The 23350-nt window shown below is 44.3% G+C and overlaps 1 protein-coding gene across 3 annotated transcripts in view; it reads right to left on the bottom strand.

The window, feature by feature from the left end:
• slc37a1 (solute carrier family 37 member 1) overlaps positions 1 to 23350 on the bottom strand; it is an 81574-nt gene that overhangs the window by 45292 nt on the left and 12932 nt on the right. For all 3 annotated transcript variants that reach the window (XM_084022251.1, XM_084022252.1, XM_084022253.1), the window contains exons 2-3: positions 19619 to 19852; positions 3880 to 3961 (exon numbers count right to left, since the gene is read on the bottom strand). In XM_084022251.1, coding sequence (XP_083878377.1) covers positions 3880 to 3961; positions 19619 to 19674 — 138 coding nt within the window. In that variant the 5' untranslated portion in view covers positions 19675 to 19852. The remainder of the gene's footprint in view (positions 1 to 3879; positions 3962 to 19618; positions 19853 to 23350) is intronic.

Below are 23350 nucleotides of genomic sequence, written 5' to 3'. Positions count from 1 at the left end.
TGATACCGTCAAACCTCCTCCCTATTTTACCCCGGTTGTTATAAGAATTTTGTATAACCTCATGTCTTAAAGTTCTTAAAGTCTTTGTTCAGGTTACAGCTTTATGTGTTGAACTGTTTATTACTTTAGTATCCCCATTGCTGACCTAAATGTTATCAGAGGCCTGGTAGTCATGATGTCTTGTTCTGCATGAAGATTAACTGTCAATGACGCATCATCTCTTTTGCCTTTAAAAGACTCAAGTCACAACAGTGATTTGAGCACTTCCTCTGTAGCATCCTCACACATTGTTGCATTGTAACTAGGGCTGTCGCGGTTAGGGAATTTCCCCTGCGGTGATTCAGAGTGGCTCAACAGCGCGGTGCGCGGTGATACCGCACCACCCCGTTTAATTAAAAAAAAACGATTTCGCATTTTCTTTTGTTAATTAAGCTACTAAATTATTAAACTCATTACAATAGTACATAAAGTATAGTAATGGTAATAGATATATACAAATAAAGCTTATTATTATTATTATTATTATTATTATTATTATTATTATAAAAAAAGACATGACAATTTTATAACACTTCTTAGTTTATTGAACGTTGTCCAAAGGGCAGAGACCGACAGGCTACATGTTTCTCCTTCAAATCAACTCAGTAGACTTTTTAGGCTAAATCTAAGTGCAAATAACAGCATCTTGCTGAAATGTGCCCGTCTTTTTAAACACAGGTTAAACGAGGCACTTAGGCTATACACACAAAAAGATATCTTTGAAATAACATGATTTATACCTGGGTCATGTCCTTGTTGCACGCGAGAAATACCAGCATATTCACCTTTTGAGGTTTAAGAGAGGATCGGAGCGGGGTTACAATATTTCCAGTGGCACTGAAAACTCTCTCCGATGGTGCGCTCGTTGCGCAGATGCACATGTATTTGCGGGCGACTTTGGAGAGGAGAGGAAATCTACCCTGGTTGTCGCGCCACCATGCGAGCGGGTCTGCATTGGAGTCGATGGGGTCCTCCTGGAGGTAGCGTGTGAGTTCGGTGTCGGCTTTAACTCTCTTGGGCATGGTTGCAGAGGTGGTTGTTTGTGGCTTCAGCAGGTCTCCAATGGTTCTCCTTTTAGCCGCTGGTGGTGGCACCGCTGTTTGCGCCGAGGACTGCTGTTGTACAGCAGCTGACGTACTGGCACCGCTCCCTCCGTCTTCCACATCTAATATATCCTCGATCAGCGTGCACTTTGCCTCCTCCGTGTCACAATCACAATTGCTGCCCCGGTATCTAGGGTCCAACAAGCAGGCCTTTGCCAAAAGTTTTTGTAAGGCAGCTGGTCTGTACTTCTCCTCCAGAACACTGCACATCTTGCGCTTGATGTCCGAGGTCAGAGTGGTGTCCTCATCCGATGGTTTTAAAACATCTTCAGTGAGGAGTTTCAGGACGGGTTTAATTGATGAGACGGTGACATACGTCATTATGAGCCCGTGCTGCAGGGTTTGGAGCTCCTCTTGCGCTTTTGCCAGATCTCTTCTCTTCAGCCAGCTCTGGGAGAACGCACCCACTAATGTGTGACACAGACCCATTGCTCGGGCTGTGCGATCTTTAACGCTTGCCATTGCGTTTGTCACTGCTAGGTGTAAATTATGTCCAAAGCAGTTCAGCCACGTCCAGCTCATTTTTTTCACTGCTGCGACGATGTTTGCCCCATTGTACGTCGTTATGCACGCCAGCTTCTTCTCATCCAGCGACCACTCATCAAATGCGCTGCGGAGAGCCTCTGCGATGTTGTCGGATGTGTGATTCTGCGGCATAAACACCGTTTCGAGGCAGCGTGATTTTAGAGTCCAGTCTGTGGTCAGCTAATGTACAGTAAGACTCATGTAAGGTGTCATATTTACGCTTGACCACATGTCAGTGGTGGCAGAAAAATAGTCCACATTTTTTAGCTCACTTTGAACCGATGCTCTGGCTGTATTATACATTTTCGGGACAGCAGTCTCGGAGAAGTAGGTTTTCCCTGGCAACTCATATTGCTTGTCAAATTTTTGAAGCAACGTCTTGAATGCCGGTTTCTCCACCATGTTAAACGGCACCATCTCTTCAACCAGGTACCGTTTAACAGCCTCTGTTAGGTGTTTATGTCTGTCACGTCCAGTGCTGTACTTGGAACCTCGAATGAAGGCCTCGGCGACTCCAAGTTGTCGGCTGGCACCGGCTGCTGCGCGACTCTGTGTGGGTCCTGCGGTTGGTGGCAGCCTCGCCTCTATAGCGGGATGGCTGCTTGCTAGGTGAGACTTTAAATTCGAAGTGTTTCCTCGTTTTACTTGGATCTTTTTGAGGCAGATTTTACAAACTGCCTCATCTAAATTAGCTGGTTCTCCCTTTTCATTAGGCTGAAAGCCGAAATGCTCCCAAAGGGGAGAAGTAACATTTGGCTTCGGTACAAGTCCAGCTGCCATCTCCCCGTCTAGCTGCGTAGTGTGGTGAGGTGGGGTCACGTGCGGTGGTGGCGGTGGCCCAACATGCACCGCGGCGGGCCTCTTAGGCTACGTTCACACCGCAGGTCTTAATGCACAATTCCGATTTATGGCTCAAATCCGATTTTTTGTTTGGCTGTTCACATTACCTCTTTAAATGCGGCCTGTCTACGGATTGCTGTGTGAACAGCTCACGCTCCTGAAGTGACCCGCATGCGCAGTTGATCATTGATGACATCACGCCACAGCGGTGTTTACGGAAGCGAACATGGCAACGGCAACCGGTAACGTGGGACTGTATGGCTTCATGCTAAAAACAGTGTGTGGCGGCAGCCGGCAAATTTGCTTCGCTGCTGTCCTCCATGTTTGTTTTGGCTCCCGCCCGCTTTTCAATCAACTTTATTTGTCATTCATTTACAACAGTGCAGCGCGGGTCAGAATGACGTCAAAGTCGCATTAAATGCGACCTGGCTGTTCAGACTGCGGTCGCATTCAAAAAAATCCGATACGTATCCGATTCAGTACCACATTTAAATGTGGCCTGAATCTGATTAGAAAATGTCAGATTCAATGCGACTTGTGCTGTTCACATTGTCAAAAGCAAATCAGATATGGGTCACATATGAGCGAAAAAATCAGATTCAGGTCACTTGTAACTGCGGTGTGAACGTAGCCTAAGTACCGCGGTGAGTCATTTTTGCGGTTATCGCGACAGCCCTAATTGTAACTGCTCCTCTTGATCAAGATTAAAGTCAGACGTCGACTTTACTTATGTCTCTGATCTCCTCCTTGGGTGAATTTAACACCGTCAGTTAAAAACAGTTTCTCTCGTTGATGCTTCCAACAACCTGATTCTACCGGTGCAGAAAACACAAGAACACAACAAGTGCAGACAGTGGGACGTTTATTGATAAAGATTTGCAGCCCTTTTCCGTAGTTGCGGGCTTCCGTCACCCAATCAAAACACTCAATCCACACTGCACCTTTCAGCACTAACGTAATTCCAGACTTGTATAAAACAACAGAAAGGCATCGACGTGGAACTGGCTAAAGCACAGAGCTGAGCACTGACCCGGATAGTTGGAGCTCAAACAGAGAGTTATCTCACTGTGACGGTCCGCTATATGTCGGAGATGAAGAGCAGTACTCCAAACCGGCCCCTGTATGAACGTCATATATAGGCTACTGAAGTACAGGTATATTTATTTAAAACGGTGACTTTATGTTTAATGGTATATTTATTTAAAACAGTGATTTCATGTTTTAAATGTGTACATATATTTCATATATGTACATTTACTTTAGAAATTGTTACACACACACACACACACACACACACACACACACACACACACACACACACACACACACACACACACACACACACACACACACACACACACACACACGTTACCTTGACGATACTTATGGGTTTCCTGGAGAGGTGGAAACTGGTGTAGAGCAGGAAGGTGAGGACGAATGTAAGAGCTCTGTACCTGCAGAGAGGAAACACAAGAAGGCAGCATTGAGTGCTGGTGCCAAACAGAACAAATCCAAACCCCCATCTGAGGATCTGAATGAGACCAGCAAGCGTACATTATCCCCTTCATCGCCAACGGGACTAAAACCCCAGCAAACAGCAGATATCACTTCACAAAGATCATAGCAGTTATCTACAGCAGCCAGAGAGAGCAGGTGGTGTTTGGGGATATTTAGATTAAACATTAACAGACACTCAAAGGTCTGTGGCTGACTTTAAGCCTCTTCCAGCCCTACTATAGAACACGATAGGTATAATCAACGGATGTTAAAAAGATAGAGATCGAGAGCGAGATACATGGAGATAGATAGAGAGATCAGAGAGAGAGAGAGAGATTGTATTGTTCATCTGACATTCATGCCAATAAAGCATATTAATTGAACTCATTTTAGCGTTTTCACTCTAAGATGTCTGTATATCGTCGTTAGCCTCGTTATAGCCTATTTGTTTACCTTCCGGCTTTAAACATCCACAATTTTTCAGAACTTGTTGTTTTATTTCTTTGTGCAAAAGCGACAAGGTGCAAACAATAAAACAAGGTGCAAACAATAAAAGTAGCCTATTAAAAGTTTAAATGGCGGTGTTTATGAGTGGAAACCGGAAAAGCGGTCTCCAGCGGATGTAGTTAGCGGACCAATCACAGCCCATGCCGCTGCGTTGGTGTTGCGTTGGTGGAGGTGTTGTCTTTGGAGGTGCACGTCAGGCCCTTGCGTTGGACGTAAGGGGGGTCCGCAAGGACGTAAGGGGTCCGCAAGCCCCCTTGCGTTGTGTCAATGCGGAAGCTACGCGGAAGGTACTACACAAAGAAATAAAACACCAAGTTCTGAAAAATTGTGGATGTTTAAAGGAGAAATCCGGTCATTTTTGACCCCATGTCCGTTGTCCTCAGGGTCATCCCGACTTATTAGAAGCAAAAAACCCGACAAAAATTGACGTTGCTTAGCCCGAGATCTGTACCTGCCTGGCAGCCTTCCAGACTCGCTACAATGCTAACCCATTGGGGCACCGTTGTATCTGCTTTCCTGGGCCACAGAAAACAATTCCAAGACCTATGCAACACAGGTTGTGTCCGTACGAGACACCACGGCGCTCGTTTAGCACAAATAGTGTTGCAAAACGACATAAATATGTGTGTTTTAGCATGAAGTTACTCACCTCAAATCACCCCGTAGACATTAGCAGTAGACAGCCGAGCGCCTGTCGTCCCTCCCAGTCACCGCAGAAACGAAAACGTTTTTCACGTAGTTTTGATTTTGTATCCATAAAGAAACGACCGAGCAGTGCAGTCGTCCTGTCCGTAATACATCCAGGAAGATGTTACGTCCATATGTATGACTGTTACAACATAGCAACATAGCTTCAGCTAGTAACGTGCCGGGCGCTCGTCCATCCCAGTCACCGCAGAAACGAAGACGTTTTCCTCATAGTTTTGATTTTGTATCCATAAAGAAACGACTGAGCAGTGCAATCGTCCTGTCCGTAATAAATCCATGAAGCCGTTATGTCCATATGTATGACTATGTTACAACATAGCAACGATAGCTTACAGCTAAACAGTAGCCGGAAGCCAAAACAATGCAAGTCTGGCGCAAGTTCCCGTCTGCCGTCCTCACTCTGGAGCTGTTTTCAAGCCAGTACAGTGAAACATCTTGGACAGTCGCGCGAGGGTCACTTTGTTCTCACTCTGTTGATGAGAGACTGCAGTCTGCACGCGCGACACGCGACTCCCACTCATGCCGTCAACACAACTAGCCTACTGAGACTGCGCGAGATTTGTTGTCGCTGTAGCAGCTTCAACTGTCACAAAGGCTAAGCAATCTTACTATGTAGGCTAGCGCTAGTTACACTGTCATATGGACATGACAGCAATACTCGATGGAAAGAAGTTTGTCACTAGTGGCTTGAAAACAGCTCCAGAGTGAGGACGTCGGGAGACGGGAACTTGCGCGAGTCTTCCATTGTTTTGGCTCCCGGCTACTGTTTAGCTGTAAGCTATCGTTGCTATGTTTCTGCGGTGACTGGGACGGACGAGCGCCCGGAACGTTACTAGCTGAAGCTATGTTGCTATGTTGTAACAGTCATACATATGGACGTAACAGCTTCATGGATTTATTACGGACATGACGAGTGCACTGCTCCGTCGTTTCTTTATGGATACAAAATCAAAACTACGTGAAAAACGTTTTCGTTTCTGCGGTGACTGGGAGGGACGACAGGCGCTCGGCTGTCTACTGCTAATGTCTATTCTACGGGGTGATTTGAGGTGAGTAACTTCATGCTAAAACACACATTTATGTCGTTTTGCCACACTATTTGTGCTAAATGAGCGCCGTCGTGTCTCGTACGGACACAACCTGTGTTGCATAGGTCTTGGGATTGTTTTCTGTGGCCCAGGAAAGCAGATACAACGGTGCCCCAATGGGTTAGCATTGGAGCGAGTCTGGAAGGCTGCCAGGCAGGTACAGATCTCGGGCTAGGCAACGTCAATTTTTGTCGGGTTTTTTGCTTCTAATAAGTCGGGATGACCCTGAGGACAACGGACATGGGGTCAAAAATTACCGGATTTCTCCTTTAAAGCCGGAAGGTAAACAAATAGGCTATAACGAGGCTAACGATGATATACGTCAAGAGTCTCGGTCGGTCGGTCAGTCTTTACAAAAAACATAGCGCCCTTTACCGGTGTGGCATTGAATTGCATTTCGACACGTAAACCCCATGCAGAACCATCACGGTCTCCAAGCAACCGCGTGGCCATTGCGTGATCACTACGCGGAAGCATAACCGAGCCTTTAGCTTGTGTGTGCTAACCACTTCACATCAGACTGCTTCAGTAACGAGGGTCAGTAAAGCTGGCTTTGCCTTGACACTGACCCTCGTAAAAGGATCTGTCCCCACAATACGGGACCAGCAACTTCACTTGAGACGCATAGCCGAGCCATAGCGATACAGCCACGTAAACATTTGCGCATGCTGCCGCATAGCGCAAGCGGCGTCCTGTCTCTATCCAGCGTCTGTAGGCGATGACAGACAGAGCTCATTAGCATTTAAAGGTGCAGAGACAGAAGCAGCCTGTTCTCAGCAGAGCTCATTTGAGCAACTTTTAGACAGCTGAAATTCAGGACCATGGATGAGTTTGGGGCAATGCATATCGAATCCAGTGTTGTTGGACCTATGGCTATGTGGACATGACGTTGACTTTAATCGATATAAGTCCCTCTCGTTATCGCTCAGTGGGATCTCCCCCCGCTATCGAGCCGCTTTATGACTGAAAATACTGTTGATGACTGTGCAGGACACAGCTGGATTCAGGGTCATGGTGTGAGCGGGACCAGAGCGGAACTGGACCGGTACTTTTATAATAAAAATGCTGCTGTGTGCTTTCACTGCCCGCTCGCTCAGCTCCACTTGGGTGGCTGTAATTAAGCCCGCTACGCTGCACAGGTGCTTTTTACATGGAACTTGCGTGTGATGTTGATACTTCACTTGCGCGGCTCGCAAAGTTGCGCAGATGAAGTATAGAGTGAAGTAGAGTGGTGAAGTCCCGCCCCTTCCGCTAGACTCCCATGGGACCTCTGAGAACGTAAAAAATGTATGGGTCTCAATGCAGATAATATAATTATTTGCTGGTCCAAGTCTTTATATGCCCCGAATTAGAAATATGTTGTTTGTGGGTTTAAATTAAAATGTTTCACGTAAAGAGTTTGACCGCTTATTGTGCAACTGTTCAGTTTAAGGCTGTAGAGAAAACGCAATGAGAAAGACTACATGTCACATATGTGACGTCCCGTCATCACCCTTTCTCACAGCTATTGAGTGCCGATCAAACGAAGACGCCTGTGTGTTTTGTTCCTGAATGTTCCATTCCAGCAGGTACGGCTGTTGCTTTCGGTTCCCGTCCGATGAGAAGACGAGGAATCGCTGGCTCAAACTGACGGATATCATTCATGCCGAGAGCAGCAACGAGCTGTAGTTCACAAAGCGGCCTCACACAAAACCTACTAGACCTATTCTATTAGACCAGTTACCAGACAGAACCAGTAGCAGCCTGCTCTACCAACTCTATTAGACCAGTTACCAGACTGAACCAGTAACAGTCTGCTCTACCAACTCTATTAGACCAGTTACCAGACTGAACCAGTAACCGTCTGCTCTACCAACTCTATTAGACCAGTTACCAGACTGAACCAGTAACAGTCTGCTCTACCAACTCTATTAGACCAGTTACCAGACAGAACCAGTGCCAGCCTGCTCTACCAACTCTATTAGACCAGTTACCAGACTGAACCAGTAACAGTCTGCTCTACCAACTCTATTAGACCAGTTACCAGACTGAACCAGTAACAGTCTGCTCTACCAACTCTATTAGACAAGCTACCAGACAGAACCGTACGTTTCCTCATGTTTTTTAATATCTTCTGCACTAACAAAGAAGAATGTAATGTTCTTAATGTTTTCTTTTGCCCATTGAAACATCTCCATTGGTGTCAGAATGCGGTTTGCATCAGTGGCCTGCAGACTTGCACGTGCTGCAAGTCGCTTGTCAAAGGCGGCTCTCTTTCATCGGGGATAAGGGGTTCATTTGTGATTTTCAGGAAATGAATGGCCAGCAGTCTTAATATATAATTGTTTGCCATCACTGAGCATAATACTAAGTCATTTCCACTATTTTCATGCTTTATCATCACTAAATTCTCCCTGATCTACATTCCAGACTTCTGGAAAAAATGTCCAAAATGGTGCATTATGAAGAATAAAATGCATATTATGGAGCTTGATAGTCAAAGGTTTTATTTCATTAAAAGAAAGAACAAATATGTATCTTTATCTGGTATAAATTCCATTAGGATCATCAAGTGCCCACATGGTCATTTGGGGGTCCAAATATGGGGTTCCAAAAGAGTCACCTCTGCCCGAAAGGGTTCATTCAAACTAATTTTGGCAAGAGCAAACTTCCCAAATATAACAAATAATCCTGTTTAGAATAAATATGATCATTAATCGTGGTGCTAGGGGCACCCAAAAAGTGAAAAATCACACATCCCGTCAAATGTTTTTAGGACTTTGGTGACCCACCTCTCACAGTATTCTACCTGCAGAATTGTGTAGTACAAACTACAATGAACTAACAGACCAATTTTCAGCCTTCTATCACTTTTAGAACAGAAGTTATGGGCCTCCATAATGCCAACAAATTAAATGCGAAATTCCAATTCCAAAAAGGGGCGTGGCACTTGAAATTTAAATGGACACCACAGGCAAACAGTTTGAGATATTGACCTGAAACTTCAGGTTCCCTCCTTCGGTAACATAAGGCATATTTCTACCGCTTTTCAGCAAAATCTGAGAGGTACCATGTACATGGTACCCCGATATTGACTGTTTTCACATGGAAAGACCCTCCTCTCTTCTCCAAGACATCTCACACGACATCTTGCCATTCCTCACCACCCTGATCGACTCCTCCCTCACCTCAGGTGTCATTCCAGCGGCTTTCAAGACGGCTACAGCGAAGCCCCTCCTTAAAAAACCCACCCTAAACGCTGCCGACATCCAAAGCTACAGACCTGTATCTCTTCTTTCATTCCTCTCTAAAACCCTGGAATGTGCCGCTTACAACCAACTGTCATCCTATCTCTTACAGAACAATCTCCTTGACCCTAATCAATCAGGATTCAGGACTGCTCACTCCACTGAGACGGCCCTCCTCACAGTGACCGAGTCCCTGCGAGACGCCAGAGCCTCATCCCACTCCTCCGCTCTCATTCTCCTTGACCTATCTGCTGCATTCGACACAGTCAACCACCAAATCCTCCTCTCCAACCTGGCTGAACTTGGCATCACTCACCCTGCTCTAACCTGGTTTACATCATACCTGACAAATCGCACCTTTCAGGTCACATGGAATGGCTCTATGTCCAAACCCTGTTCTCCTGACACGGGTGTCCCTCAAGGCTCAGTATTAGGAACGGTTCTGTTCTCATTATACACCAGATCACTAGGCTCTGTAATGACATGACATGGATTTTCATACCATTGTTACGCAGATGACACCCAGCTATTCCTCTCTTTTCCCCCAAACTCCAACACTCACATTGCATCCTGGAATGTCTGGCAGACATCTCTGTCTGGACAACTGCACATCATCTCAAGCTTAACCTGAATAAAACCAAACTCCTCTTCATCCCAGGGAAAGACTGCCCTCGTATGGACCTGACGGTCACTGTCGAGGGCATCACAGTATTGCCGTCGTCAACTGCGAGGAACCTGGGTGTAATCCTCGATGACCAACTATCCTGCACCACTGACATCACTCCTGTGGCCCGATCCTGCAGATTTGCCCTCTACAATATCCGCAGGATTCAGACATTCCTCACAAAGGATGCAACGCAACTTCTGGTCCAAGCACTGGTCATCTCCCGCCTTGACTACTGCAACTCTCTCCTGGTTGGACTCCCGGCCTCGGCGACTAAACCATTGCAGCATATCCAGAACGCTGCAGCACGCCTTGTCTTCAATCTACCCAAATTCTCCCATGTGACCCCCCCTCCTCTGTCCACTGGCTCCCTGTTGCAGCACGCATCCAATTCAAGGCCATCAATGGAACGGCACCCATCTACCTTCAAACACTGGTCAAACCACACGCCCCGACGCGAGCACTTCGCTCCTCTACTTCAGCTGGCCGGCTGGTACCACCATCGCTGAAATCAAACAAATGTCGCTCAGCAAAGTCCAGACTCTTCTCTGTTCTGGCGCCTCAGTGGTGGAACGAACTCCCGACCAATGTCAGGGCAGCAGAGTCATTTGCCATCTTCCGAAAAAGGCTCAAGACTCATCTGTTCAGACTTCACCTCGACTCTGCATAGCATGACCCACTAACACCCCCCCCCCCTATAGATCATAGCACTGTTGTTCTTAAGGTATGTTTGCTGAACAGCTACTACTTTACTCAGACGAGGATCTAACACACACTCTATTTTTAGGTCTTACTTTATCGGCAATGATATGTTGTAGTTTCTTTCTTTTGACAAATGTACTTATTGTAAGTCGCTTTGGACAAAAGCGTAGACCTGCTTAATGCCCTAAATATAAATGTAAATGCTGAGTCAGGCTTCCTCTAGTCTAAAGTGTTTGACCAGGTACGTTTCATTACTGCTGACTCACAATGGAGGATCAACAGCCAGAGAAAGAAGACCATTCAACTTCCAGTCCCAAGAAAAAGAAACAACAAACCAACGAGGGAAAACCAGGATCACAACTGACATCATACAGTCGACACTGTTCGACTTCCAAAGGAACTCTGGGAGATGAGGTTCCAGAGGCTCACCTGCAGTTCCATCTACCGCCACAGAGGCCGATAGAAGCAACGCATCTCAAATCGTACAGAGGAGTACAACTTTAAAATATACTCCTGGGAGAAGGAGACAGGGCAGATCTTGCTGCATATCAATGTTAATATTAATTACTGTTTATTGTGTGCTGTCCTAATATTTGGACAAATTAAGTGTATTTTGATGCTTTGGCATTACCGAAACTTTCATGCCAATAAAGCCCCATTGAATTGAGAGAGAGAGAGAGAAAGAGAGAGAGAGAGAGACATCTGAATTCCTACCAAAGTCAAAGCTATGATTCATTAGTTGTGAATGTTACACCCTTCTACAGTTTCAGAGCTACAGGATATCCTGGAACTGGAATGTGTGTCTTTCTCTTTGCTTTGTCTCTCATGTCGACTCATCTTTGTGCTGGGTTTTGTGTTCTCATGTTATCTGGGCTGACTAACTTGGGTTTGTATGCTATCCTGTTGTGTGTCCAGGAATGTATAAATGAAGGAAGGGTCATTACGTCATCTTGACAGAGTTATCATTTTGGACATGTGCCACCTACTCGAAGTGTTTTGTTTTTTTTTCGAAGGTGCGATTGCTGTGTTCAGGTACGCTCCATTGAAAAGGTCTCGCAGGGAAACGCTCCAGGTTTCGGAACAACCCGCTAGGTCTGAATACGCTATTAATCCAACCTATATTATTAGTGCGCAAAAGCTGCACATAACTGACAGAATATATGTGTGTGTGTTTGTATATATACAAAAACAAACACTAAAACAGAAAATTTATGTTAATCGCTTGAGTTGACCAATGTCTGCCGTCATCTGGGTCCTATCAAATATTTATTAACTTTCCCAGTCTCTGAGACGACCTCCCGACTCAGAGGCAGAAATAAGGGATACATCCAAACCAACAATGAATGTATCCTACTAACAAGTTGTGTTGCCTGTGAGTTGCCTGTGAATCCAAAGCCTGTTATTGCCCAACAACTGTCCTGGTGCTGTCAATACTCACTAGTACATCAAATTAACCTGCTCCTGAAAACTCTAAAAATGAAATTATTATCCCTGCATTTCAGGGATGCTACGTCGTCAAATCCCTCCGAAGAACTGTTCTAATGTTCAGGATCCCGTTTGCTAGGACTTACTCCTTCCTTCAGAGCATTTTCAAGAGTGCAGGCGTGCATCCACCGCACTCCTAAAACATCCACCTGCTTTACGGATTTCTTGTCCGCCACGACAATAGAGAGATGGTGTGTATGCATTAGAGATGCAACGGTTCTCAATATAATATTGAACTGTATGCTATGCCATGCACGGTTTAATACGCACTTGTGAATTGAGGTATTTTTGGTTTTGCAATAAAACTTCATGTAATTTCATGTTTTCATCCTTGTATTTCTCTCTAAATTGGCTATGTCAGAGCTTTAGAGGAGCACTTGAACGCAGCATATGTTCACGTGCTGCAATGGGGAAACCCCTCCCTGCCGAGTAAATATCCAACATCCTGGAAGCAGGACGGCTGAGCAGGTAACACCGTCAGGTAAAAACAGTTGTCTGCAGTTGAATAGTCAAAAAATTAGGTCCTAACTCCTATTCCTTGACAAGCAGCTCCTCCTTCCTGTTTGACCATTTGCTGTACTTACATTTCATTTGTGGTTTTAGTTTTGTTTCTGTCAAACATTATTGGACAAATAAAAAATACCATTCAATTATTATCACTGGACACAGACATTTATCAACACAATTATTACTATATGTCTGCATGAAAGTAACTGTTAAATATGCAAATGCACATATCGCTTGTTTTCATGAACGGCCAAGGTGTACGGCACTTTAAATGTTGCTCTTGCAAAGAATTGTGGGACAGCGTGATCTCCTTTCCTTTCGCATAGGAAGGTCCTTTGCATCCTATGCTAAAGGAGCTCTGAAAGGAAGCATTGGAGCTCAGAGACTGTCATCACATGTGGCAGATAGAGGGCGCATGCGTGAGTGCTGACCCTCGGCAGTGGCGTGTTTTTCTGTGTTTGTCTACTTTGTACTAAGTTTGTCAACTTACGGCGGTATAATACGTGGAAATCATGCTTGACAGTATGCTGATGAAGTTTGCAACACTTATCTGGACCCTAACAATAATCCGGGACATTGTAAACGCACACGGAGAAACTCTGGTGTCCAACGTTTGTTTCTACACCCGGGAGGTAGTAGTGTAACAATCCATGCGATGCATCGATGAATCGATTAGTCCTACCGATTCAACTAAATCAATCTGCTTAAATAAATACATACAGTAGAATGTATTTACCAATAATCAATATAAATGTGTTAAATCTTATGAATTGCGATTCTTAATTATGATTAATGTTTTAAGACTTTTAAGACACTCTCTCCCCTGCCAGCATGTAGCCTATTGAAAAACGTTCAGAATAACTGAGCAATGTTTAATTACATTTTTGTATTCAGCATAAAATATTATGCAGGACTAATTTATAGAATAAATATGTTTAATAAGTATGTGGTCTGTTTATTTTTTCACCTTTCAGAAGAATACAGATACCATGTTTATTTCATGGATATAGAAATTTGGTTAAAAGATGTCCTTGCATCGAATCACCCACTACTGAATCGTTAATCGAATCTAAGTGAAGCCAAAGATTCACACCCCTACTGGGAGGATATACTGAATCTCCAATATTCCTTCAAAGGACCTGCAAAACTCCTCTTCAGCCCTCCTGGAATAATCAACCACGGATGGAGCAATAAGAAGAAAAAGTAAGAGGATCAAGAGGTAGGATTCATAACAGGATCAAATGGCAGGGAAGCCGCTTCCCCCTCCCGACAGTAACTCTTTCTAATGTGCATTCACAAGAACAAAATGCATGAACTTGCTGCACTCATTAAGTTCGACAGGGACTTCAGCAGGGCCGACCTGATCTGTTACCAAGGCGTGGCTGAACGAGGATGTTGACAACATCAATTTGGATGGATATTCTCTAGTTCGCTACGACCGGGATGTAACACAGACAGCAAAGCGTATTGGAGGCGGACTGTGTATGTTCATAAACTCCAGCTGGGCAACAAATATCACGGTACGTGACACTAAATGCACCACTCACTACCAATGACTGTTTCATTCAGACCACATTATTTACCTGGTGAATTTGGCCAGATAACAGTGGTTCTGGTATGTGCCGGGTCCAGACTTCAAACTCCCGGCAGACAGCATAGCTGCCCGTTATAACAAGGTGCTGTGTCACTCAGTGGGAGATTTTAACAGACGTGATGTCTCGGCACACCTGCCAAATTTGGAACAATATGTTACATGCATGACAAGACTGAACAGAAATCTAGATTTATGTTATGGGAATGTGGAAGGTGCCTATGCTTCCCGGTCCCGCCTACCTCTGGGGTTATCAGATCACAACGTTATTCACCTCCTTGCAAAGTACCGTCAATCACTGAAGAGGGCTAAACCCACTATATCACTGTCAGGCCTGGACAGACAACGGAATGGGATCCATTTTTAAGAGACCAGGGGCCTCATTTATAAAGCTTGTACGCACAAAACGGGGCTGGAAACGTGCGTACGCCAATTTCCACGCAAATGTTGTGATCTATAAAAAGCAAACTTGACAGGAAAGTGTGTGTACCGGTACGCACATTCTGGAGACTGGAGGGGAATCAGCGACACAGATGGAGCTGTGGTGAACTGAAGTCAGATTGTAGGAAGTAAACGTGAGAAGAACTATTATAATTTTGATGACTCGCACTCATTTAATTTCACTCCAAATCATACGTTAGATCATGATGAACTCCAGCAGTGTTTTTGACGCTTTCACTGAGTGATATTTTTTTTCATGAACACCTTTTAAAATCCAACTCGTATCTTAAATCAAAATAATTTTGAAATATTGAATCAGCGCTGTCACCGCAGGAGGAGGAGACGGCCCGACTGCATGTAATACAGGATCGCAACAAATACCCTCCATTAGATCACTGTAGAACACAGCGGGAATAACTAAATATTCTCCTTATTTACAGTGCATATGTCATCAACACACATACATACAGCCATTAAGCCATCGTATACTTGTTACACTTTATCCTCGTTTTTAAACCACCAGAGCGCAGAGGAAATGCGCTATAATGAGTGCCACGCTCATGCGCGCTCAGTCATGGAGCGTGGAGAGCGCAACTTTACCGAACTTCAGGAGGCCGACTCTACCACCCGGCAAAGGTGGTAGAGTCCCCAGCATGATGAGCCTCGGCCCCCTGCCCGACTGGAGGGGTATCAACAGGGCGCAAGAATCCGTGAGGATGTCATGCGCAATGTAAGATAAGGAAGACAACAATCAATGTTCATTTTTAACATATTCTTTTATTACTATGGCAATTTCTTGCATCACATTGCACGTTTGCCGTAGCTTATCTGCAACGTTGTTGATGGCGGTGATTGTGTCTCGCTGAAGTTGCAGGATGGCATCGGTGAGCACCCGACCGCTTGATGTGCCATGCGCCCGGGATGAACTGCTGCTATGGCCGGACCCGGACGCTGTGCCGAGGGCCCATCACCGTCACCCTCCTTACTACACCCTCCTTACTACACCCTCCTATACACCCAACGCTGCATACTCTGGAAGGACAGAAACTATTTAACGTTTTGTTTTTATATTCTTATATTCTCATGTTTACAGCCAAGGTGGCCTTTGTGCCCCTGTCAAAGTTCCAGTGTAAACAATGCTAGTGATGCGTGGTGAGCCACCCAGCTTACAGCCACCCTTGTGCGCACAGTCAGCTCGTCCCGTGTCTGTGGATCAGAGCGATTGCTCTGCTGTAATTCTTCCGAAATACAATCTGCGCAACTTCGCGACCCAGAATCCCGCTGTGCCCTACACAGTCATTAACAGTATGTTCAGTCAGAAAACGGCTCGATAGCGGGGGGAGATCCTACTGAGCAGTAATGAGAGGGACTGCCTATCGATTAAAGTATATATACAGTGGTGTGAAAAAGTATTTGCCCCTTTCCCGCTTTCTTATTTTTTCGCATGTTTGTCACACTTAAATGTTTCAGATCATCAAACACATTTTAAGATAAGTCAGGATAACTCAAGTAAACACAAAATGCAGTTTTTAAATGAAGGTTTGTATTATAAAGGGAGAAAAAAATCCAAACCTACATGGCCCTGTGTGAAAAAGTATTTGCCCCTCCAGTTAAAACATAACTTAACTAAGGTTTATCACACCTGAGTTCAATTTCTCTAGCCAAACCCAGGCCTGATTACTGCCACACCAGTTCCCAATCAAGAATTCACTTAAATAGGACCTGCCTGACAAAGTGAAGCTCCTCAAAAGCAAGACATCATGGTGAAAACCAAAGAAATTCAGGAACAAATCAGAAAGAAAGCAATTGAGATCTATCAGTCTGGAAAAGGTTATAAAGCCATTTCTAAAGCTTTGAGACTCAAGAGAACCACAGTGAGAGCCATAATCCACAAATGGCGAATACATAACACCGTGATGAGCCTTCCCAGGAGTGGCTGGCTGACCAAAATGATGCCAAGAGTGCAGCGACGACTCATCCAAGAGGTGACAAAAGACCCCAGAACAACATCAAAAGAACTGCAGGCCTCACTTGCATCAATTAAGGTCAATGTTCATGACTCTACCATAAGAAAGACACTGGGCAAAAATGGCCTACATGGCAGAGTTCAAAGACGAAAACCACTGCTGAGCCAAAAAAATATTAAAGCTCGTCTAATGTTTGCCAGGAAACATCTTGATGATCCCCAACACTTCTGGGAGAATACTTTGTGGACTGACGAGACAAAAGTTGAACTTTATGGAAGGTGTGCATCCCAATACATCTGGCGTAAAAGTAACACCACTTTTCAGAAAAAAAAACATCATACCAACAGTCAAATATGGTGGTGGTAGTGTGATGGTCTGGGGCTGTTTTGCTGCTTCAGGGCCTGGAAGAATTGCTGTGATAAATGGAGCCATGAATTCTGCTGTCTACCACTGGTCAAACCTCATGCCCCGAAGCGAGCACTTGGCTCCTCTACTTCAGCTGGCCGGCTGGTACCACCATCGCTGAAATCAAACAAATGTCGCTCAGCAAAGTCCAGACTCTTCTCTGTTCTGGTCCTCAGTGATGGAACGAACTCCCGACCAATGTCAGGACAGCAGAGTCACTGCCATCTTCGGGGAAAAGGCTCAAGACTCACCTGTTCAGACTTCACCTCCACTCTACATAACATGACCCACTAACAACCCCCCCGCCCCCCCTAAAAAATGTTTTAAAAAAAACCTTACCTATAGCACTCTGATCACGGCACTGTTACTCTTGAAGTACTAGTTTACTCAGATGAGGACCTAACACTTGTTCTATTTTTAGCTCTTACTTTACCAGCAATGATACGTTGTGGTTTCTTTGTTTCCTTCTTTTGACAAATGTACTTATTGTAAGTCGCTTTGGACAAAAGCGTCTGCTAAATGACCTCAATGTAAATGTACCAACAAATCCTGAAGGAGAATGTCCGTCCATCTGTTCGCGACCTCAAGTTGAAGCGAACTTGGGTTCTGCAGCAGGATAATGATCCAAAACACACCAGCAAGTCCACCTCTGAATGGCTGAAGAAGAACAAAATTAAGACTTTGGAGTGGCCTAGTCAAAGTCCTGACCTGAATCCTATTGAGATGCTGTGGCATGACCTCAAAAAGGCAGTTCATGCTTGAAAACCCTCCAATAAGGTTGAATTACAATGACTGTGCAAAGAGGAGTGGGCCAAAATTCCTCCACAGCGCTGTCAAAGACTCATTGCAAGGTATCGCAAACACTTGATGGCTGTTGCTGCTGCTAAGGGTGGCCCAACTAGTTATTAGATTTAGGGGGCAAATACTTTTTCACATAGGGCAATGTACATTTGGATTTTTTTTCCCCTTAATAAGAGAAAACTTCATTTAAAAACTGCATTTTGTGTTTAATTGTGTTGTCCTTGCCTTTTATATTAAAATTTGTTTGATGATCTGAAACATTTAAGTGTGACAAACATGCAAAAAAAGAAGAAAGCAGGAAGGGGGCAAATACTTTTTCACACCACTGTATATGAAGATTTCATGCAGAATGTTTTATTGCTTTCAAGTAGTAATTCCTTTGTAAGATGTTATTTAAAAAAAAACTCCAGTGTAACATAAACTTGATATTGGTATTACAAATATTTTAATACATAATTCATGTTTTGTTATGAATTAGGATGTTATGGTATTAATCTGAAAGGTAAAACCATCTAATTTTACTCGATGGCCTTTATGCCCTGTTATGTGGCCTTGGTGCCCCTAAAAAAAAAGGAAAGTGAAGGCCAAATGGCCTTACCCCTCATGACAAAATTCCAACCCTGGTACACACACACGTACGCACGTACACATAGATCATCTATGTGGCTGTATTATAGCCTAGCCTGCTTTTTACGTTTGCATGTGATTTTCTCTCGCAATGTGCACAGCCAAATGGAGCGAAAAACACAACCAAAGATTGCAGGCTTCTTCATGCGACGCAGCCGGCCTACTTCACCCTCTGCATTGCCTCCTCCCCCCCACTGCTACCACCACCAGCAACTCCTCCACCGCCGGATCCCCGGCAATCCTCTAAACACCGAGGCAGTGTGTGGAACTTATTTATAGATATTGTTATTTGGTTATTTTTTAATAAATATGTGTTCAATGTAGTAATCAAGAGTCTGTAGTCTATTGCCCCCCCAGGCTGTGGTGGCAGCGATGAGGTGGAGACGTGATGGCGACGGGCCGAGTTACACTGTTCCTTACACCCACCCACCCACCCCCCTCACCGTCCATCCGTCTGTCCCGGGCGACGCCGAGTAACACCCTACATCTAGAGTACACTATTACCCCATCTAATTTTCAAAATGGCAGGCCAATAAGTCACTGAAACACTTGTCTTGAATATGGAAAAATTCAATAAACAGAATGTTCAAAATGGCAGGCCAAAGCCCTCAGTACAATATAGTATTTCCTGTGAATCTGCTATTCACCATCCACTGTTGCAAATATCATGGGAATGCATTGTCTGACCTTACTTCTCAGTCCTCATGAACAAAAGGGTGTGCCGATTGCTACACTGAAATGTCCATATTGCACAGATATATCTCATTATATCTCAGTAAACTGGGACATCCTGTGGAAATGGCCTTGGATGAGAAGTGAAAATAAGCACACATGCACGTGCAACAGTAAAGAGAAGACACCCACTTAAACACACAGTAGTCAGTTCAGACTCACCACTGGTCCCTGTTGAAGGACACCAGGAGGCGGATCCCAGGAGGAACAGTGGCCATGTTCAGATGCAAATATTGACAATGAGTGTGACGAGCAGCGGGGAACGGGTTCACACTGAGGAGACAGACATGGTGGCGGTGCCTCGGCTCATCTCCATCTCAGAGGAAGCTGCTGGGAGATCGGCAGGATACATGGTCAACACATTGAGCACTGGAGCTGGATGGAAAAATCAGGAGTCTGAGAAGATGACAAGGGGGAGAAAGGAAGGAGGCAGATAAATAAATGATCAGAGAGGAGAAAGGGTAGAGCTGAGCAGAGACCAGTGAGGGCAGGAAAAGGCCACAATTACCATAATGTGCCAGGTTTCCCAGCTGAGGTAAAAGACTCATGTGTCTGCTCAGCTTAATCCTGGACCATGACCTGTGTAATCAGAGCATATAAAGCTACTCTGACATTTCAGTGGATACGTGGAAACTTGACAGGGGAGCTACACTACAGCAAAGCACAAAGCCAAAATAGGAGAGGTGGAGTTATCAGAAAATGGATTCATCTTTTAATCCATCGAGGGAAGACGTCAAATAGATGCAGCTTCTCAAGTTTGAGGATTTGCTGTTCGTCTTTATCTTCTATAACTGACTCCGTTGCATGTGCATTGGTATCCTGGCGATATAGAGTCAGAACATGGAGTATCAGCAGCAGAACAAACTCACAGAAAACTGCAGGTCAGCAGAAACTCTCACTTCGACTGAAATCAAGGCTGATGATTAGTGATGGGACGATATAACATTTGATCATTATGTGGGACATACAGTGCCTTGAAAAAGTATTCATACCCCTTGAACTTTTTCACATTTTGTCACTCTACAACCACAAACTTAAATGTATTTTATTGAGATTTTATGTGATAGACCAACAGAAAGTAACACATAATTGTGAAGTGGAATGAAAATGATACATGGTTTACAAAAATGTAAGCAAATAAAAATCTGAAAAGTGTGGTGTGCATTTGTATTCAGCCCCCCTGTGTCAATACTTTGTAAAGCCACCTTTCGCTGCAATTACAGCTGCAAGTCTTTTGGGGTATGTCTCTGCCAGCTTTGCACATCTAGAGACTGAATTTTGTGCCCATTCTTCTTTGCAAAATAGCTCAAGCTCAACCAGATTGGATGGAGAGCGTCTGTGAGCATAAACTTTCAAGTCTTGCAGAGATTCTCAATTGGATTTAGGTCTGGACTTTGACCGGGCCATTCTAACACATGAATATTCTTTGATCTAAACCATTCCATTGTAGCTCTGGCTGTATGTTTAGGGTCATTGTCTTGCTGGAAGGTGAATCTCCTTCCCAGTCTCAAGTCTTTTGCAGCCTCCAACAGGTTTTCTTCCAGGATTGCCCTGTATTTAGCTCCATCCATCCTCCCATCAACTCTGACCAGCTTCCCTGTCCCTGCTGAAGAAAAGCATCCCCACAGCATGAGGCTGCCACCACCATGTTTCACAGTGGGGATGGTGTGTTCAGGGTGATGAGCAGTGTTACTTTTCCGCCACACATAGCGCTTTGCATTCAGGCCAAAAAGTTCAACTTTGGTCTCGTCTGACCAGAGCACCTTCTTCCACATGTTTGCTGTGTCCCCAACATGGCTTGTGGCGGGACTTCTTATGTCTGTTTTTCAACAATGGCTTTCTTCTTGCTACTCTTCCATAAAGGCCAGATTTGTGGAGTACACAACTTATAGTTGTCCTGTGGACAGATTCTCCCACCTGAACTGTGGATTTCTGCAACTCCTCCAGAGTGACCATGGGCCTCTTGGCAGCTTCTCTCACCAGTGCTCTCCTCGCTCGGTCTGTCAGTTTAGGTGGACGGCCATGTCTTGGTAGGTTAGCAGTTGTGGCATACTTCTTCCAATTTTGGATGATGGATTGAACAGTGCTCCTTGAGATGTTCAAAGCGTTGGATATTTTTTTATAACCTAACCCTGCTTTAAACTTCTCCACAACTTTTTCCCTGACCTGTCTGGTGAGTTCCTTGGTCTTCATGATGCTCTTTGTTGACTAGTGTTCTCTAACAAAGCACTGAGGCCTTCACAGAACAGTTGTATTTATACTGATACCAAATTACACACAGGTGGACTCTATTAACTAATTAGGTGACTTCTGAAGGCAACTGATTGCACTGCATTTTATTTAGGGGTATCAGAGTAGAGGGGGCTGAATACAAATGCACACCACACTTTTCAGATTTTTATTTGCTAAAATATTTGTAAACCATGTATCATTTTCGTTCCACTTCACAATTATGTGTTACTTTGTGTTGGTCTATCACATAAAATCTCAATAAAATACATTTAAGTTTGTGGTTGTAGAGTGACAAAATGTGAAAAAGTTCAAGGGGTATGAATACTTTTTCAAGGCACTGTAAGAGCTGTCAACTTCACTATCATGGTAGAAGTAAAAAATAGAGAAAATACAGGAAGTATCATGTAATCAAGAAGTACACATTTTCTAGTCTATCTACCTTTAACAACACACAGAGATCTTATGATTTATCTCATGTTTTTATCATTTTCTTGCAGTGTACGTTACTCTTGCAGATAAAGCACCTCATAACAGGTCTAGTGTTGATCAAATGCAGCTAGTCCTATTATGTCGGGAGCAGGATTATAAGTACTTTGGCCAAGAAAAAGTCTTCAGTAGACTTGTTACAGATCTCAAAGATCTGGAGGAAAATGGCATAGCCACACTTGATGGGCAGGTGAAAGGAACTCTGTGTGCCATTGCTGGAGATAACCTTGGATCACCCAACATTGGTGGCTTCATAGAAAATTTCAGCAAAAGCACTTACTTTTGCAGATATTGTGACATAGATCGTGCAACATTTATTTCCATGCCACTGAGTAGGTCCTCTCCCAGAACAATGGAGTCCTATAAAAATAATTTGCAGCAGAGTATAGCAAATGACCTACACTCATCTGTTGGTATTAAATCCGACTCCAAGTTTAATGAACTTGCTTTCTTTCAAGTTTGTAACCCTGGTTTACCTCCTTGCCTGGGCCATGATCTTTTTGAAGGCATTGTATCGTTTGACATGGCACTGTATATCAACCAACTTGTTAAACAGAAGGAATTCACTTACTTGCAATTAAATCAGCGCATTAATCACTTCAGATATCTTGGCAACGATGCCGACAACAAGCCATGTGATGTTAATCCTGGAAGTGAGAAGTTAAGTGGGCATGCTGTCCAGAATTGGACTCTGCTCAGAGTCCTGCCAATCTTGATAGGGGACAAGATTCATAGCCCAGTGGAAAATGAAGTTTGGCAACTTGTATTGCAGCTCAGACAAATCGTCGAACTAATCTGTGCACCTGCCATCACCACAGGCCAGATAGCCTACTTGAAGGTACTGATAGACGAGTACATAGACAGTAGAAAAGAGACTATCCCCAGTCATCCATTAAAGCCAAAGCACCATTATGTATTGCATTATCCAGACCCCATCATTTGCTTGGGGCCACTTATTCACTTGTGGACCCTACGTTTTGAAAGTAAGCACACATACTTTAAACCGTGTACTCGGAAGTTGCACAACTTCAAGAACTTGTGCTCCACTCTAAGTGAAAGGCATCAACTACTACAAGCTTACTTAAGCGCTGGTGCTGTGTTCCCACCATCTGTAGTTGTTGAAAGAAGCACAGATTTCTATGTAGATGACTACAACAACAATATAAAACAAGCTGT

Source organism: Eutrigla gurnardus (assembly GCF_963514095.1).
Source record: "Eutrigla gurnardus genome assembly, chromosome: 12".
Classification (NCBI taxonomy): Eukaryota; Metazoa; Chordata; class Actinopteri; order Perciformes; family Triglidae; genus Eutrigla; species Eutrigla gurnardus.
The sequence above is the reverse complement of the archived record's forward strand: the minus strand, read 5'-3'. Positions and strand labels throughout refer to the sequence as shown.